This window comes from Amblyraja radiata, chromosome 17, assembly GCF_010909765.2.
Source record: "Amblyraja radiata isolate CabotCenter1 chromosome 17, sAmbRad1.1.pri, whole genome shotgun sequence".
NCBI classification, from domain to species: Eukaryota; Metazoa; Chordata; class Chondrichthyes; order Rajiformes; family Rajidae; genus Amblyraja; species Amblyraja radiata.
Genome location: NC_045972.1, coordinates 30,477,686 through 30,490,907, shown reverse-complemented (window position 1 = coordinate 30,490,907; position 13,222 = coordinate 30,477,686). Strand labels below are relative to the sequence as shown.

Below are 13,222 nucleotides of genomic sequence, written 5' to 3'. Positions count from 1 at the left end.
GCAAACCCAATTGTGTAAATGGCGCAGAGTGGCGTAGTTGGTAGAGCCACTGCCTCAGCTACAGATCTGACCTCAGGTGCTGTCTCTGTGTGGTTTGCACATTCTGCCTGTGACCATGTGGGCTTCCCCTGGGTGGTTTGGTTTCCTCTCACATCCCATAAATGTGTGGGTTGGTCGCTGTAACATGTCCATGGTGCGTAGGTGAGTAGTAGAATTTGCGGGAACTGCTGAGAATGTGGGATTAATGTAGGTTTAGTGCAAGTGGGTGGTTAATGGTTGGCAGGAACTTGGTGGGCCAAATCACCCACAAAGACAAGCATGGGCCAGAAGGTTGAAAGAAGTAAAGAAGAAACAGCAAAGTATGAATAAAATAATGTGTAGGAAAGAACTGCAGATGCTGGTTTAAATCAAAGATAGTCACAAAATGCTGGAGTAACTCAGCGGGACAGGCAGCGTCACTGGAGTGAAGGAATGGGTGACTTTTCGGGTCGAGACCCTTCTTCAGACTGATCTCAGGGGAGTGGGCGGTAGAGATAAAATGTAGTCGGAGACAGTAAGACTGGTAGGAGAACTGGCAAGGGGGAGGGGATGGAGAGAGAGGGAAAGCAAGGGCTACTTGAAGTTAGAGGTCAATGTGCATACCGCTAGGGTGCAAGCTACCCTTGCAAAATATGAGGTGCTGTTCCCCCAATTTGCGCTGGGCCTCACTCTGACAATGAAGAATAAAATAATTCCGTGAATCCCGGTCATTCATGCTGGCATCCATTCCTAACATATGCAATGCCAATATCTTGGGAAGACATCTTATATTAAATTTCATATTCAACTTCCTCCCAATTTCCAAAAAGTTTGAGAGCCTGTCACCAAAAGAAGGAAAAATTAAAACGCAGGGCAAAGGTCGCTAGAAATATAAAAAAGACAATCAAAAAACATGTGAACAAAGGGAGCAGTGGTTGTAAAGAAAATGAGACTGGGGAATTAATAGTGGAAAATAAACATCCATCTTTGTGTCGCCAGCATAGACACCAATCACACTACCTGACTTCATAGAATGATTATGACACCAAAGGCCATTCAGCATATTTGTGCCAATGCTGGCTTTTTAGCAGAACAGCTGCCCAATTCCTCTCCTCCATCCTTTCTCTGTAGTCTTGTAAATTTCGCAGCATCATATATTTATTAAATTCTCTCTGAAATGCAACAGGGAAAGCTGTAACCAATGCATTTCAAATTCTAGCTATGTGCCATGTAAAAAGGTTTCACATGTCTCTATCGAGTATCTATACCTTTATTTTATGCCAATCCTCAATCTTTGGTCCTCAACCCTATTTTAGATATTTCTGTAAAATTCCGCTTGTTTTTCTCTAGGTAGTCAAAGTCACTCCAGTCTATCCTTGTAACTGTGGTCTCACATTTCCCGACTGCCGAGGGTTTGCATAGTAAGTGGCGCCACAGGACACCACCAGATCTGGAGGCACGAAACCGAAAGGGTAGGCGAACGAGGTGGCCAGACCTCGTGCACACCCCCTCCCCCCACCCCCACAAGGGACTCTCCCGAGGAAAGCGAAGGCGGGAGAGGGCAGGACCACTGACGCCCCCGACGATGAGGCTGGGTCACCAACACAGGTCGACATGGGCAGGCTTCAACCGAGCCACCGCCCTGCTGCTTGGCTTGCCACTGCTCGTCCGCACGCTCCGCTAGCAACAGGGAGTCTGCAAAATCCTCACCGGCGAGCAGCAGGCGGATGTTGTCCGGCATCTGCTCCAAGAAGACGTGTTCAAAGAGCAGGCAGGGCCGATGACCACAGGGCCGTATTAACGCATGGGCGCGCTGGGCAGTTGCCCGGGGCCCCACGAGCACATGGACCCTATGCTAATCTATGTATTGTAGAATTTTATTGTAGAACTTGAAAACGGAGAAGAACATCGCAAGTGCATGACGGTATTTTTGATTTGGCATAAAGGAACTGGAAGTGTAGGGGCTCCAGTGCACTGCTTTGCCTGGGGGCCTATAATGGTGTTAAGACGACCCTGAATGATCGTCCATGAGGGTGAGCATCTTGCTCATGAGCTCCGACGGCTTGCGAACGCCGTGGCTGCCCTTGTGCATGAGCCGTGCTGCGCGGTCCCGGTGGCTGAGCCCAAAGGTTCGCAAGAGCAGCGCTTTAAGGCCCTCGTATTTGTCCTGATCCGGTGACAAAAATGTCTTACACCAAGTGTCCGATGTTTATGAGGGAGGAGGTGACGAGAGAGGATCTAGATTCAAGGGGCAATACCAAATGGCCAATGTTTTTAATATATCTTGTACCATGTGACAAAATGCCTTTGATGTGATGCATTCTGTAGAAACCTTTATTTTCCTGTACCTCTGACCATGACCAATGTCTGTGGAATGTGCTAAGGTGACAAAAAAAACCCACTATATAATACAATGTAATTCTGTTGTTCAGAGAAGTGGATGAGGACGGTGAAGTGTCTGTAATTGCTCACTTGACTAGTTTTCCCTCCCTTCCAGCGGCCGATAATAAGTAAAGTTTTGAACTGGTCTACCAAACAGTTTGTGTGTTGTCTGTTTATTAAGAAGCGAACCTGTTAAGTTGTTATAAAAGTAACTTTTTTCAACGCCTGGTGAATCAAAGAGATCAACACACATAAGAATGGGGGAAGGCTGACTTGGGGCTGAATACTTATACTAAGGTACACCCCTAAACCTCGTGAGAACTCCTTCCCGCCATTACCCAGTCACGTGACCCTACACCCGACTGCCGAGGGTTCGCATAGTAAGTAGCCTGACCACCAGATGGCGCCACAACCTCATCTCTTCTGCATCTGCCCATTTCACCAGCCTGTTATTTCTATCATGATTTTCTTTCATGATTCAATACATATGGTTTGGCTGTTCAATTTACTGATGACTCTAAGATGGGTAGGAAAGTATGTTTAAAGAAGACATATGTATATTTAATTCATCCCTCTCTTTATTTTTTCAATATTAATTCATCAGCCTCTCTTCTTTCACAACAAATGCTCACTTTGTTTACACATCTTTTTTTTGATCATCTTTTTCACAATTCTGGCTAACTTTGTTCTGTCTTGTGTCATCCACAAACACAGAAATTGTGGCTTGCATCCTTAAGTTTAGGTCAATAATATAAATCAAATAAAGCAACGGCTCCCACACCAGTCCGAGGGGAATGCCAATATTCACCTTCTGCCTGTCTGACAACCAGCCATTCACAAAGACCCTCTGTTGCCGGTGGAGGCAGGTTCTCTGGATGCTTTCAAGAGTGAGCTAGATAGGGCTCTTAAAAATAGCGGTCAGGGGATATGGGGAGAAGGCAGGAACGGGGTACTGATTGGGGATGATCAGCCATGATCACATTAAATGGTGGTGCTGGCTCAAAGGGCCGAATGGCCTACTCCTGCACCTATTGTCTATTGAATGGGTGACGTTTCGGGTCGAGACCCTTCTTCAGGCTTTCCACCGCCTCCCTTTTAGGACATGTCCTTTGCCTTTATTCCAGCCTATGGTGACCTTTCTGTTAAATCAACTACACGTTCCATTCCCTGTTGACACCCTCGGACTTCAATCATAATGAAAGCCCCTTGCAGAGAACATCGTTAACATGGGATGGATTTAAATTGTTTAGGAAGGTAACAAAATGTTCTCCATATCTGTTTCATAGAGTTACAGAGATATATATGTGGCCAATTAACCTATCAACTTGCACATCTTTGTGACGTGGGAGGCAACCAGAGCACTTGGAGAAAACCCTCATGGCCATAGAGATAATGTACAACTCCACAAAGTCAGCACGTAAGGTTAGGATTGCATTGGCGTCTCTAGCACTGACTGAGGCAGGGAGTCTACTAACTGTGCCACCTTGTCCCTTTCTAGTATTTAACTTTTCCTATCCCTTGGCAAAAAGGTTAACAAATTAGCCAGTTGAATAGCAACATTTTACTGTGCATTGCTTTTAGTCGATTTAAAATCTCACATGTATCATTAAACAAAGACCTTGTAAACCATAGCTTACTGTAAAGCATTTTTCCACAATAAAGTTATACTGAATGCAAGAGCATGGAAATTAGTCTCTTCCATACCCCGCAACACTGCTCTCTCTCCCCATCCCCCCACTCGCAACAAGGGCAGAGTCCCCCTAGTCCTCACCTTTCACCCCACCAGCCGTCACATACACAAGTAATCCTCCGTCAGTTTCGCCACCTCCAACGTGACCCCACCACTCGCCACATCTTCCCATCTCCCCCCATGTCTGCCTTCCGCAAAGATCACTCCCTCCGTAACTCCCTTGTCAATTCTTCCCTTCCCTCCCGTACCACCCCCTCCCCTGGCACGTTCCATTGCAACCGCAAGAGATGCAACACTTGTCCCTTCACCTCCCCACTCGACTCCATTCAAGGACCCAAGCAGTCGTTCCAGGTGCAACAGAGGTTCACCTGCATCTCCTCCAACCTCATCTATTGCATCCGCTGCTCTAGATCTATATCGGTGAGACCAAGCGGAGGCTGGGCGATCGTTTCGCCGAACACCTCCGCTCGGTCCGCAATAACCAACCTGACCTCCCAGTGGCTCAGCACTTCAACTCCCCCTCCCACACCGTAACCGACCTCTCTGTCCTGGGTCTCCTCCATGGCCAGAGCGGGCAACACCGGAAATTGGAGGAACAGCACCTCATATTCCGCTTGGGGAGTCTGCATCCTGGGGGCATGAACATTGAATTCTCCCAATTTTGTTAGTCCTTGCTGTCTCCTCCCCTTCCTCAGCCTTCAGGCTGTCTCCTCCTATCCCTCAGCCTTTGGGCTCCTCCTCCTTTTTCCTTTCTTCTCCCCGCCCCCCCACCCCCCATCAGTCTGAAGAAGGGTTACGGCCCGAAACGTTGCCTATTTCCTTCGCTCCATAGATGCTGTTGCACCCGCTGAGATTCTCCAGCATTTTTGTGTACCTTAGAAATCAGTATGGAGCTTGTCCGCACTCCGAGCTCACTCAAAACTACCACATGTAACCAGACCTCATTAGAAATCCTCGTAGACAATAGACAGTAGGTGCAGGAGTAGGTCATTCGGCCCTTCGAGCCAGCACCACCATTCAATCAGTACTCCGTTCCTGGCTTCTCCCCATATCCCCTGACTCTGCTATCTTTAAGAGCTCTACCTAGCTCTCTCTTGAAAACATCCAGAGAACCTGCCTCCACCTCCCTCTGAGGCAGAGAATTCCACAGACTAACAATTCTCTGTGAGAAAAAGTGTTTCCTCGTCTCCGTTCTAAATGGCTTACCCCTTAGTCTTAAACTGTGGCCCCTGGTTCTGGACTCCCCCAACATCGGGAACATGTTTCCTGCCTCTAACGTGTCCAAACCCTTAACAATCGTATATGTTTCAATGAGATGCCCTCTCATCCTTCTAAACTCCAGAGTATACAAGCCCAGCCGCTCCATTCTCTCAGCATATGACAGTCCCGCCATCCCAGGAATTAACCTTCTAAAATCTACGCTGCACTCCCTCAATAGCAAGAATGCCTTTCCTCAAATTAGGGGGCTGAAACGGCACACAATACTCCAGGTGTGGTCTCACTAGGGCTCTGTACAACTGCAGAAGGACCTCTTTGCTCCTATACTCGACTCCTCTTGTTATAAAGGCCAACATGCCATTCGCTTTCTTCACTGCCTGCTGTACCCGCATACCTTCATAGACTGATGAAACAGGACCCCCAGATCCCGTTGTACTCCCCCTTTTCCCAACTGGACGCCATTTAGATAGTAATCTGCCTTCCTGTTTTTTATACCAAAATGGATAACCTCACATTTATCCACATTACACTTCATCTGCCATGCATCTGCCCACTCCCCCAACCTGTCCAAGTCACCCTGCATTCTCATAACATCCTCCTCGCAGTTCACACTGCCACCCAGCTTTGTGTCATCTGCTAATTTGCTAATGTTACTTTGAAAGTGTAACTCGTAGACTGCTGGAGGAACACAGTGGGTTCTGATGCAGAGTTCCAACTCGAAATCATCTATTTACAGATGCTGCTTGATCCATTTAGTTTGGGTTTCTTGCTCCCGATTCCAGCACCTGCAGTATCGTGTGCCTTTCACTTAAATGACTACGTGGCAAAATTAATCTGAAAGATTAACTTTACTATTTCCACAGATACTGCCTGACCCGGTGAGTGTTGAAGCACGGTTTCAAGTCGAGTCAAGTGTTTTATTGTCATATGTCCCATAGAACAATGATTTTTTTTACTTGGAGCCGCACAACAGAATATGTACATATAGTACACTGCAAACAATATATTAAACGATAAATAGTTAACATTTGCAGTGATTTCTTTAATCTTTTGTTTTAATCTATGTTTCTTAATTACTACTGTGTGTACTCTCTGTCTACCGATTTTCGGTAGAGGTACTAGAGTGTGCTTTCATAAAACTGGGACCGTTTGGCTTTTGACCTTGTTAAAAGTACCGGTACATTTAACCCCTGAAAGAAGGGAAGCAATTGTATGGTGCAGAAGGCGCATTTTCTAACGTAGAGTCCTCTCAATTGACCTGGCCCACAGTTTCACTTCACTACTACCTTAAAGGTAATTATTCATCGGACTGATTTGCTGTGGATTATGATATCTGCTTGAAAGTTTTACTGTCCTCACCTGTGAACGTGAGTGAGTGAATGGAGCAGGGATGGACCAAAGATGCTCGCTATAGGATATTTGGGACGGACGGCTCAGGGCGCTGATGCCGCCGGCAACGGCTTCACGTTGCATCAGCCGGAACTCGCGGCGGCTGCAAACGCCTTCTCCTGAGCGACGCGCCTGTCGACCAATGAGGGAGCCGGTATTTAGCCTCACGACAGCAAGCCGACCAATGGGAGCGGCGGGGGGCGGGCTCTAGCTGGTGGCACTCGCGCGCAGGCGCAGTCACTGTGCTCGCATCCAAAGATACTAGAGGAGCATCGGTGATCGGTGGGGGGTTTGCACTCGGTAACGTTGTGCTTGCAGTTAGTTTTAACTAACTTCGTTCGATCGATGTGTCGGGTTACCGGGCGGGGAGAGAGACTGATGTCTCTGAGGGTGTGGGCAGCCGGCCCTGCGGTCGGTGAGAGGCTGCGGCGCTCCTCCGGCGAGCCAGTTCCCCAACGGTGGCTTTTGCCGGTCCCTCGTTAGCTTCAGCCCCTGGAGCGTTACATAAGTCTGGCCCCTTGGTCAGTGTGGCCTAATGCTGGTGGGTGAAGCTGGACAGTGACATGGGCCAGGCCCCTTGGTCAGTTTGGCCCACTGCTGGTGGGTAAAGCTTGGTCTAGTGCCATGGGCCAGCCCTCTAGTTATTTTAACCTACTGCTGGATGATGAACCACTCACAGGGCAGTGACATTGGGCTGGGGCCCCTGGTTAGTTTGACACACTGCTACTTGGAGAAGTCCTGATGTTTTGAACTTGGGTCACTGCTGAGTACACAGTCACTGGGCTCTGAGTGGTGTCACTGGACCAGACCCCTGGGTAGTTTGGCTCGTCCTGTTGCTGATGCCCCCTGCAGTGTCTTAAATGCAGCAGTACGGGTTGATGTTTCAGTGCAGTGGTGAGGAGCTACTGTATTGTCAAAGGTGCAGTCTTATGGGTGGGATGCTAAACAGGTTGTCTCTGTATTGCAGTGCTGTGAAAAAGATTGGGCAATTTGATGCCTTGTCAGCATTACAAAAAGATTTATGTTGTGATTTGTGTAGGAAATGCAGATGCTGGTTTAATCCGAAGATGGACACAAAAAGCTGGAGTAACTCAGCGGGACAGGCAGCATCTGTATAGAGAAAGAATGGGTGACGTTTCGGGTCGAGACCCTTCTTCAGACATCTCGACCCGAAACGTCACCCATTCCTTCTATCCAGAGATGTTGCCTGTCACTCTGAGTTACTCCAGCTTTTTGTGTCTATCTTATGTGGTGATTTATTGCATTTCTACCTGAGATTTTGCTGTGCATGTATTGGCTGCTGTGTTTCTTGTATTGAAAGGGGAGGCAGATAATACTGTCCTATGGAAGTACAAGGTTGCCTTGTGGTAGATGACATCCATATATGAAGGAGTTGATGGATGACACTTTTGTTGGTGATTAATCATGAGGAGTGCAAACTTCTGATTTAGCCCTGATTTTTGTATTCCTTTAGTCACTTTTATATAAAGTGGATGCTGCAAACTATCGGCATAGATAACTGGAGGTATTTTCACTGCAAGAATGTTTGTGGGATTCTAGGCTTAGTTTGTGGCTAATAGTAGGAGAGAATAAACCTTGGTTTCTTTTTACAATAGGAATTTGAAACTGAAACTGATTTTCCTATTTAAACTTTGTTCAAGAGGTGGATCTCATAGTTTGGAAAAACAAGGAGAGCTTTTGCTCTTTCTATCCCCTTCCCAACAGAAATGTTGAACAAATATGCCCCCAACTAATGCATTAATTCCAATTCTGAACACTATACTTTCAAAAGGATGTTAAGACTTAGCAGAAGATGACTCCGGAAATGTAGAATGATTTATGGATTGACCCAACAATGATAGACCTAAAATTGCTGAGGAAATGTAATAGTGGTTCAAGATATTTTGCACAGAGTATAAATTGAAGTGTTTCCAGTGGCAGGATTGCTGGAAAATTGGGGCTAACTGGATTGCTTTCCAAAATAATTGGTGCCCAAAAATCAACTAACTGGCTGCTGCATTTCATTGATTGGAAAATGGAAAACCACAGTTTTATCTTCACAGCCTTGGAATTCAATTAGATAATCAAAGCAGTGAAGCCACACTTTTTATTTGAATCGGTGTCAGGGATGTTTCCAATTATTTACAGTATTTACAGTTTGATGGTCTTCGCTGTGGCACATTGATAGGTTTTAGACTGCACCCTGTATCATGCCAGGGCATGGCTTGATTTATTGGAATTGTCATCATGCCAGGATACAATAGATACTGAGAAACTCTATCTACCTGTCATCAGAATTTTATTGGAAAGAATCAGAACTATCTTGTAAAAATAGGGTAACACTCAGGAAAATAAAAATTGCTGATAATATTTTCTGCCATACAATATTAAGAAGACAAACATTTTTTGCATAAATTTCAGAACGGGTAGAAATGATTTAAAACTGATAACAAACATGCATATAATTATTTTTATTATTGGTTTTATTTTTGCTGTTTGTTCTTCATCTAATGTAATGATCAGTCGACTCTTGCAGCAAGATCTCAGTCAGATTACCAATCTGAATTGATTTCACTGGTTTTAATGTGGGATTGTTATGCTTTTCAGTATTTTTGGCTGATAGGTTTTCGCTCTTTTTTAGACAAATTGCTGGTACGGGTACATGATAAAAAATACTGACTATGGTTGCCTTTAATTGATTGAAATGCTTTTATTCCTATTGAAATAGCTTGCTGTCTTGAAGAGCTAAATAATGCTGGAGGAATATTTGTTCATCAAGATGTGACTTTCTTTTTAAAGTTAAATTGCCATTGAAGGATGATTAATTTTTGTTACCTGCTGTAATTTCCTGCAGACCCTGTGAATTGCTCCAGAAATGGCTTTGCAAATGAACGCTGGACAGATTCGCCAGAAATTTATTAATTTCTTCAAACAACACAGCCATGAGTATGTGCACTCCTCAGCCACTGTCCCTCTTGATGACCCCACTCTTCTCTTTACTAATGCTGGCATGAATCAGGTAGGTCAACAGTGCCAGATTATTGTGGAAGTCCCTCATCTTTCTGGCATTGACATATTGTAAATATTAAAAATCCTATAAAAATTGTTGCATAGCAGATTTATAATTTGGTAAAGGCATTGAGCTATAAATTTTGAATTTATAGTCCAGTTTGTGATTTTTTTTAAACTTTAGTTTAGGGGCACCACGTGGAAACAGGCCCTTCGGTCCACTGATCCCCGTTCAAAGGTCAAAGGTATTTTATTAGTCACATTCACATACACCTGGGTGTAGTGAAGTGAAATGCTTTTTGCACTATTAGCACTATCCAACACACTAGGAACAATTTACAATTTTTACCAAAGCCAATTAACCTACAAACCTGTACGTGTTTGGAGTGTGGGATTAACCGGAGCACCCAGGGAAAACACAGGCGGTCATGGGGAGAATGTACGAACTCCGTAGAGATAGCACCTGTAGTCAGGATTGAACCTGAAACTCTGGCGCTGTACGGCAGCAACTCTACCGCTGCGCAACCATGTCGTCCAATTTTGTCATTCAAGCTTGATCAGACTACAGTATAGATTAAAGACCAGTCTTTAACCCATTTTATCTCATCGCAGAGATATTCTATTAATCTTCCCCTTACACATTGATGTATTTCTATTTTTGATAATCACTGACTGGTTGATGGCTAATGACTGGGCATTTAGTTTTTATTCTTACAAAGTAATATCAGTTACTTGATGTTAGTTGCCTTGTGAAGTTCCACGAACGTTTTACAATGTATTATTTTAAAAGCTCAGAAAACTGTGAACTGTAGTGGGTTTATGCCCCACTTACATCCCAAGTGAAGAACTTTTAAGTTGAACAGTAATCTGGTTCCTCACTAACCTCCTTTCTGGCTTACCATGAACTTTGAGACCTATGGTTATCAGCATGTGCTGTAATATCATAGAGCACTACTGTTCTGTTTACTGAGCAAATTAGAAGAAATGCCCGAAGAGCTCAGTAGTCTCTTGCTTCGATAACAACCTGGTTAATAACTACATTCCACTATAATGGGAGATTTGCTCCATCAGGATTCAGTGTACCGAGTAACTCAACAACAACAAAAGAAAGCAATAGTGATCTGTATCGAGAAAAGTCTCATCTAAATTTTGCATGCATACTCTTTACATCATTTTTGGAGATGTGTCTGTGCCTGAAAGGTTTTAATGCAACTCAATGGAAACCAAAAACAGATGCTGAAATCTTAAACAAAAACAGAAGTACTGCAAGAATTCAGCCAGTCAAGCTGCTGGAGAAGAAAGAAGAAACCAGTTACATTTTTTAAAGTAATCACCAATCATGTGTTTGGTTTCTCTGATGTAGAGCAGGCCACATAGTGAACACTGAATGCAAATAAATCATTGCTTCATCAGGATCGATTGATAGGGTCTCTGGAAGATGAGAAGGGTAGAGGTGAATGAATAGTTATTACTGTATCATTGCTTGCACGGGAAGGTGCCATGGAGCAGTAAGCATTGGAAAAGTAAGATGAAATGTGTAGGAAGGAACTGCAGATGTTGGTTTAAACTGTCTGAAAAAGGGTCTTGACCTGAAACATAACCCATTCCTTCTCTCCAAAGATGCTGCCTGTCCCACTAAGTTACTCCAGCTTTTTGTGTCTAACTTTGGAAAAGTAAGACCACTGTCATAGTAGGGATGCATTTAAGAGTGATGATGAAACTGCATGTTCTGTTCAGGTTTAGTCACCCTGCTATAGGAAGGATGTTATTAAGTTGAGGAGCAACTTTTTCACATAGAGGGTGTGAATACCTGGAACGAGCTGCCACAGTTGAGTTGAGACAGGTAATTTAACAATTTGGTAATATAACACTTGGACAGCTACATGGATAGTAACGGTTTAGAGGGATATGAGCCAAACATGGTCAAATAGGGCACCTTGATCGGCATGGACAAGAATGTAAAGGTTGATGGGATGCAAGGTAATACTATTCTCAACTGGAAGAAAGGCCACACCCATCCATACAACTTCAATTGTAAATCGCACTCCCTTTTCAACCTGTCTGTGGCCTCCAATGCTTTAGTGAGGGCCATCATAGCTAGAGAAGCAGCATTTCTTGGCACTGCATCTTCTGGAATATACATGGAATGTTTCAAATTCAGAAAAACTACTCTCTCATTGTACTCATTATCATGGTCATGCCCCTTTCTCATCTTGTTTCTATAAATTATTATTGTTATTATTAAACTTTATTTCAGACTCCAGGTCCAGACAGGAGACAACATTACATAAAATGCTGAGCTAACTGTTATCGTGTTTCTTATCTTTTGATCTGTCTTAACCAATCTCCATGTTGTCTTTTGTCTTTCTGTCAGCTGTGCTTTACAAACTGACAGCCCTCGACTCCATCCAGTGTTGAGGAAGGGTCTCTGACCAAAACATTAACTGGTTTCTCTGTCCACAGATGTTGCTTGACTGACTGGTTCTTGCACTGTTTTTCCTTTAATGTGACTGTTAAATCTGATCCACACTTCTAAGTTTATATTTAATTTCCAGTCTTGTCTATTTTCCCTTTTAGGGGTTAATTTTGTGTTGATGACAAATAGCAGAGATTTTCCCCTGCATGTGCAAGCAAAGGCTGATTGTACATGACAGCAAAATAGGATGACTGGCTTGTCCATCTCTTTGATTGTATCAAGTTGTATTATGCTCGCATTAATGTCTCTTGCTAATCTGGATAAAATAGTCATCGACTTGCAATGCAGGGAATCTTGGGTGTGAAGCTTACTTGTCAGTTTCTGGTTTGGCGATATGGAATATTATGTTATTACATCTCACAATTTGTGTCATCAGTAAAGTGAACGCCTGCTAATTTTGGAACCTTATTAACTGCAACCAGTTTGACAGAAAATACTGTCCTAAACCTATACTAACAGAAGTTCTCGCCTTCCTATACATTCTTAAGGAGTCTTGGTTGTGATTCGTAAAGATGCATTTCAGTGCATCTTTAGAGAACATTACTGAAGTTAGCGAATATCTCCTCGGTATCCCGCAGCTCCGCTCTTGCTCCCCCCCCCCGTTGCAACGGAGACAGAGTCCCCCTAGTCCTTGCCTTCCACCCCATCAGCTGTCGCATACAACTCATCCTCTGAAATTTCCTCCACCTCCAACAGGATCCCATCACTAGGCACATTTTCCCATCCACCCTTTTCCGCCTTCCGCTGAGACCGTTCCCTCCACAACTCCCTGCTTAACTCATCCCTTCCCACCCAGACCTGACACCAAATGCATCAAAAGAAACTTGAAAATGTGCTGATTCTGTCTAAGCCAGAGATTAATCCTGAGTCATTAATGTGATGAGACCCAGGCTTCGGAGTTAACAGTAGCAGAAGTTCAGACGTGCTTTTTGAGCAGGGGTCTGATCTCTGTTAGAATGTTAGATTTCTGACAATTGAGGAAATTGGCATGTATGGCAATGTGGCCGAGATCGTTGAGTCAGCCGTGATATGGTGGCAGC

The 13,222-nt window shown here is 44.3% G+C and overlaps 1 protein-coding gene across 2 annotated transcripts in view; it reads left to right on the top strand.

Annotated features, from left to right (window-relative positions):
• Positions 1-6,895: 6,895 nt before the first annotated feature.
• The window catches only part of aars1 (alanyl-tRNA synthetase 1), a 40,088-nt gene continuing 33,761 nt past the window's right edge, over positions 6,896-13,222 (top strand). The window contains exons 1-2 of one of the 2 annotated variants that reach the window (XM_033035999.1): positions 6,896-6,997; positions 9,552-9,716. In XM_033035999.1, the coding sequence (XP_032891890.1) occupies positions 9,573-9,716 (144 nt within the window). In that variant the 5' untranslated portion in view covers positions 6,896-6,997; positions 9,552-9,572. Of the gene's footprint in view, positions 7,015-9,551; positions 9,717-13,222 lie in introns of both variants that reach the window. The other variant, XM_033036000.1, reaches the window with a different exon arrangement.